General features: G+C 49.3%; 1 protein-coding gene across 1 annotated transcript; it reads left to right on the plus strand.

Moving 5' to 3' along the window:
• Nucleotides 1-2: 2 nt before the first annotated feature.
• Nucleotides 3-6,293, plus strand: Alkal2 (ALK and LTK ligand 2; the record flags this gene model as incomplete). The annotated part of the gene is made up of 5 exons (XM_010622690.2): nt 3-144; nt 1,528-1,581; nt 1,656-1,736; nt 4,393-4,458; nt 5,803-6,293. Coding segments are annotated over 4 exons (342 nt in total), but the record flags the coding sequence as incomplete, so codon positions are not given.
• Between the last annotated feature and the right edge of the window lie 207 nt (nt 6,294-6,500).

The following is a 6,500-nucleotide window of genomic DNA, read 5'->3' on the forward strand; positions in this document are numbered from 1 at the left end:
TGCTGCTGGCTGAGCTGGCACAGGAGCTGCGCAAGTCGCACCCTGCCGAGGCCAAGCGGCTGCAGCTGCTCGGCCAGCCGGACCTCGCCCTGGGCCGTAGGGAGGCAGCGGACTACGGGGCAGACCCAGAGGAGCAGAGAGTGGGTGAGTGACCCGGCGGGCCATGTGGACCGAGGGCAGAGGAGGTGACGGTCTGGGCAGTGGGGACCCCGGGTTGTAGACAGTGTGCGAGAGCCCCAAGCAGGTTGTGTGGAACAAGGGGCGGAGGGGCTGGGCGTTCTGGCAGTGTGGAGTCCAAAGTGGATGAGTGTGGGCAGGTTATTGGACCCAGGGCTGGAGAGGCTGAGTCGTGCAGCCGTGGGGCTGCCCCAACTGCCTGCCTCCTGGGTCTAAAGTCACACTTGGTTGGTATTTGCTTGGAAATAGAATGGTTTTTTTGAGAAACATGTTTAAAAAGAGAAATCAGTGTTGATTAATTAAAAACACACAAGGTTGTTTTCTCAAAGAAAAAGAAGCCAGCAGAAACAGGAGGTCTGTGCCTGAGAGCTGGCAGGTGACCATCCCCAGTGTGCTTCTGGGACGGGCGCAGAGCTGCCGGACTCTGGAGTGGGTGTGCTATTACCACAGCGTTTTCAGTTGCAAAGGGACAGTCCTGCTTTCCTGTGCTCAAGCCCTTCCCGGAATGGCTGCCCCCGTGGGGATTTTCCCAGGAAAGCATTGGAGCTTTTAATGCTTTCGTGACACAGTTGGGTCCAAAATGATACAATCAAGTCGAAGTTGACTGACTGGAGCGAATAGTGCCATTCGGGACACAGCTCCACCCATCACCCAGCACTGTGGCGGGGCACTGAGGCCGTGGGGAGGGTAACAGCATTTTAGGGATTAAAGGGCCACATCACATATGCCATAGAGCAGCGTGTAGCTCGTGGTGAGGGTTGGAAGTGACCTCCGAGGACTATGAAGGAGCAGAGATGAAGGCCAGAGCAAGAAAAGTGTTCAGCTTCCATCTCTGGGGGCCAAGTGGCAGGAGGGGCAGGGTGAGAGGCTGGCTTGGAGGAGCTATCCCTAGGAGTCCTGTGTCCATCTCATAGCCCAAGTCAATGCTCATGTCCATTTCATCCTAACCAGTGCTTTTGAAGGCACTTACTCCTTTTTCTAAATATCGGATTTTCTTCCTAGAACTTTAAAATGCTATGGGATCTGATTCCTAAGCTCTTTGAAGTGTATTATCTAAAAGTGACCAATTTCCTACAAGCTGTCAAAAAACCCCAACTTTCTTCACCCTGTATCTTTCTGGTCTGTGTCTATCCTAGTTGTAGAGGATAGACAGAATCTTGGAGCTTTATGAGCAGCCCAGGCTCTTGGCAGAAAAGCAGCCCCTGATATGAGGCTTCCCAGGGTATCTGCTGGGGGCTCCGTTCTATTCAAGCTGAGATACAGGAAATGAGTGCCGTCTTCGGTACTCACCAAAGTCACATTTTAAAGTGCTTCTTCGAGACAGTGTTAACAGTTCTCTCCCTCACACAGAAATCGTCCCTCGAGACCTCAGGATGAAGGACAAGTTCCTGAAGCATCTCACAGGTGAATGCCCCCCGCCCCTCTCCCCTCCATGCTCTCAGCCAGAGTCTGACTTCCTTCTTCCTCCTGTGTTCCAGGTCCTCTCTACTTCAGCCCCAAGTGCAGCAAACATTTCCATAGGCTGTACCACAACACCCGAGACTGCACCATCCCGGCATGTAAGTGAGGCCCTGCTCCCCTCAAACTCCAGGGTAGGACCAGGGATCTGGGCCATGATGCCCTGACCTGGCAAGACAAACAGGCTGTGTCAGCCAGTGCCACCCTGAAGTCTCACTCTCTGGAACGAATGGTCATTCCTTGGAATTAACCAGCTCTGGGAATGGGCTGAACTCAGTGCACATTCTCATTTTGTTTATGAACTCTGGCAGGGCGCCCATCTAGCTCTGCTCACTGTGAGGATCACACAGGATAGGAGGGAGCTGCTGGTGTGCCTGCTGCTACACACAGCACCTAGGTAGATTCGATTTAGCCTCGAACTTTATGGCCAGATTGTTTTGTCCCTCTCCACTGTGCTGACTAGGAGCTTTGTTTTTCCATCAGTGATAATAACTCATCACCTGGGAATTTCACTTGCTATTTCTCAGTCCTTCTCCACCCATCCTCAGCCCAGCTCTTTCACAGAGGCTTTTCTTTCTCTGCGGTGAGCTTCTGGCTGTTTATCCATAACAAAACATTTTATGTCCCCCAAAGTGGTTCCTTGTGCACTTCATAAAACATCACTCGGTTTAAGGTTCGTAAGAGAAAAGCCAGACAGGCGCACCAGGAATCCACTCACTGCTTTCAGAGACCACCCGAGTCTGTGGCCAAATCCCAGGCCAGAATGGCCCATGCCAGTCTGCATGAGGTCTGAGCTCTTCCTGGGTTTAGGCAGCGGGTGCTCCGAGCAGTAGAACCTATAGTTCAGAGCCGTGTCCTCTGTGGCAGGCACATCTCCAGGCACAATCAGGACACCTTATTGAACGGCTCACCAGCACTTTCCAGGCCACAGGACCAGGCAAGCACATACTCCCTGCAGCATTTGGTTTCCTCCCACCCTTTGCACACACCTGTAAACTGGTGCACATTACCTTTCTCCCTTTTTTTCTTCTGTTGAGAATTACTATAACCTGCTTCCCGGGACCAGAGAACCTATTGTTTAAATGTGTATGTGTTTTCCATTAAATATCATCTTACAATAATACTACAGGAGTACAAGTTCTAAATGTAAAAGTGACCTCCAATCCTGCACCTCACCTCTCATGCACAGGTGAGGTTTAACTTGCTCCTGTGCTGAGGGTCCAGCTCTCCGCAAAGGCCTTTTCTAGGACACTGTGCTGTCCTACATTTGCTACCTCCTTTTTCTCAGAGTGACTTGGCTACAAGATACCAAGACTGGTCCCAGCTCGCCCTAGGACCTGGAAGTCCTAGGCAGAAGTGGAAGGCTGGCAGGTGTGTGCACTAGACGCATGGCTGCTTCCTCCTACGCTGGGCCAATAAAGAGCTGAAATGGAACACTGCCTGGATGCTTCAGGCCCTGGAATCCTGGACTGCTAGAGCTGAGAGGAACCTTGGAGCCAGGGGAGCTTGGCGGAATGCAGATGTGAGCAACAGAATTTGCATTTTGGCAAGATGCTCAGGAGTCCACATGTCCACCTGCACAGGATGGTCTGAGGGTACCGACAGAGACTGATGGATTGAGTGCAGTGGGGAGTGACCAGGATCTCTAGACATGATACAAATGGGAGCAGTTACAATTTGCTGAGCTCATAATCCACAGCACCCACGGTACTTTATCTGCTTAAGAAAACTGCATTTCAAAAAGCCTGTTGGGGGCTGGAGATTTAGCTCTGGTTCCGCCACCTGCCTCGCAAGCGCAAGGACCGGAGTTCGATCCTGGGTAACAACAACAAAACTATGGAAGGAGGGGCAATAGAGCAGGAATCCAGTGACCAGCTACCAATAGTGACATCATTTTCCCCCTTTGAACCAAATGATATGTGCTTTGAATACCAGAAGGAAGATTCTCAGGAGTAAGGTTAGCTTCCTGTCTAATGTCTGTGCAGATTTGTCACTGTCAGTTTACTCAGGATCTCAGTGGAGCATGAATGGCTCTGTAAAGCATGATTTTATACGCTGAGAAATAACCTTTAGTGATTCACAAACAAGCACAATTGTGCAGAGAACTCTATCCTGAGGGAGTCCCTTAAGGCTGTGGCCACTAAACCTTACCGCGTATCTTCTCTGAGGCAGTTCCTGGCACAACAGTGGGATGGGAATTATGTACAGTGTCAAGGCCAGCAGTCTGCACTCCGAAACCAGCTTAATTCCATGTGCAACACCACAGAAAAAGAAACTAACTTTTTGCTTCCTCATCCTGTCCAGTTGGCCTCTCAGCTACTTTTGACCTGTTCTCTTTAGAACATCAATGCAGAAGTCTTGGTGTCATGGTCGCTGCAGGTGGGGACTCAGGCTGCATGTGACCCAAGAGTTAAATCACAGGGTGTGGAAATATTCTGCCTCCCTGGGGGAAACACTGGAGGTATTTCCCAGAGCCCAAGAGTCACACAGCAGAAAGCAGCTGCAACTGCCCCTTCACAGCCCTCACAAGTCACCTAACTTCTGTTTGTGATGCTAACGTCGCTAAAGAATCATAAGTTATTGAATCAACAATTTAGAGGCCTTGATTGCAGATGACAGACTCTGTATTGCCTCCAGGAAATTCAGTGTATTTCAAAATAAATAGTGAGAGCAGTTGATAAGCTTTAAAAAAACCCCACTGTTTATTTTATTGTTTTCACATAACTGACAAGGGCCTGTGATTTATTTTCTCTGCAGACTATAAAAGATGTGCGAGGCTTCTTACCCGGCTGGCCGTCAGTCCCATGTGCATGGAGGGGTGAGGTAAGCCTCAGCAGCTGGTGGGCCACACAGCAAGGTCAGAACCAAATGAGATGTAAGGAACTCACGGGAGTTTAGAAATATTCATTCTTTGGCTCAGGTAGCCTTTCTCCGAGCCTGCATGTATCTGAAAACGGGCCCTGGTGTAAGGCGCCCCCTGCTGGAGATCAGAGCCAGCCAGCGATGTCCTGCGTGCTCGGACTGCAGCTCAACTCTGTCCTAGCATAGGCTCAGCAGGGTAAAGTGGCAAGAGACAGTAGCCCTGGTTGTCAGGCAGATTTGGCCTGCACAGCCCTCTCCCTCCCCGCACCACCCATCCATCTGACAGGAGGTGTTGGCAGTGTGTGCTCACAGCTCCTGCACCCAAAGGCCACCTACTTGACAGTCACTGCTGACACAACTATCACAGGGTTCATTTTGACCAAGAAATGGGTGAAGTTTAATACTGACATTTCTGATTAAAAAGTTTCATAACTAATGTTTCAAAGATGTAATTCTTTCCATTCTAAAAGTTTTAAACTGCAACTGTAAACTGTTATCCAGTGGGTGACCAGTACAGGCACAAGCCAGGCTTCTCTCACCTGACAAGTTAGCTCGGAGAGCAGAGCACTGTGCCAGCACGCCCACCTGGGCAGTGTGCACACCACCCTGGGCACAGGTCCTGCTGCCCTGCCACTGCTGTGCCCAGAACCCTGTTCTGACTCAGGTGACAGGGTCAGATACCTCCCCAGCTCCAGCCCAGAGCCCTTAGAAGCTAAGAGCAGGCTGCGAATCCATGAGCAGCCCCCTATCAGACCCCTTAGATCCTCGAGGAAGGTGACATTCCCCAATATCCCAGACACTCACTTATGGGTCTCACAGGCCAATTAAATGAAACCCAGCTCCAGTGCATTCCTAATCAAGTATAGTTCTGAGTAATTAGTACCTACCTAGCTGGCTTTGTTTCCTGGGCACAGCCTCATAACCTCGAAGTAAGCCTTGTAAAAATAAAGGGTGATCAGTATTGAGACATGGGTGCTTAAGTTGACTAAACAGACGGTGAGCTTTGCTGAGCCTTGCACACGTGGAGGTAAAGAACTGCCCCCCACACACACCTGAGGCCTCTGCTCATGAGACTGAGCAGTGCCTCTGTCCACTCTCCCACAAGCATTAACATGCGAGCGGGGAGTTTGCTGGTGTGTAACAGCTGCAGAACTGCGTGCACTTTTTTCTCAAATCAGCTAGACTGGCTTTCCGCAGCACGCGAGGCTCCCGAGTTGTAAGTTTGTAAGGCTGTTTAGCTGAGTGCAGAGCTGCTCCGGGACTGGTGCTCCAGAGTGGGAGTGACATGACATGGTCTACTTTCAGCTGCAGGGAGCGCGCCTGGAGCCCTGAGAAGTGCCTTGACCACCGGAGACGGGACTGTACACCCACCCTGGGGACAGAGATTTATTTTTGCAGACAGACTCCTCCACAACCCCTTTGGACTGTATGTTGTCGAACTGTTTGCAGCTAAATGTTCAGTCAGCAGATCTGACGGTGGTACTTGCCACTCTTCAGTATAAAACTGAAAACTCCACATTTGACGTACAGTGCTATACAATACGAGTACTTCATTTTCCTGATTAGGTGAAATCACAAAATATTTCTTTAGAAACACAGGCAGAATCTTGAAACTATATTTTCATATAGCATATGATTTGATATTTTGTATTACTTTTACAATTAAACTCCCAGAGTATTATGTGGAACTGCATGAAAAATTAAAAAAAAAAAATCAGTCATATTTTGCAGACAGTAGAGTACATATCAGTGAAGATACCCATGCAATCCCATTTGTCCTTTGTATAATAAAGTAGCATTCCAGCTATTGTGCAATATGTAAATACTGTAAAGAAGTACAAATAATAAATGAAGTATTTGTTATAATCAATGGTTTTGAGTGACTCTGCCTCTCCAACAAGCATTCATGACTTACACATCCACCAAGAGACCGTCACACTAGCAGAATGTCATAGAACTTTAAAGGCACAAGCAAAAGAAACCCTGTGGCTAAGAATCACTCT

The sequence above is a fragment of the Fukomys damarensis genome, unplaced genomic scaffold, assembly GCF_012274545.1.
Source record: "Fukomys damarensis isolate Sample0158 unplaced genomic scaffold, DMR_v1.0_HiC HiC_scaffold_25, whole genome shotgun sequence".
In the NCBI taxonomy this organism is placed as follows: Eukaryota; Metazoa; Chordata; class Mammalia; order Rodentia; family Bathyergidae; genus Fukomys; species Fukomys damarensis.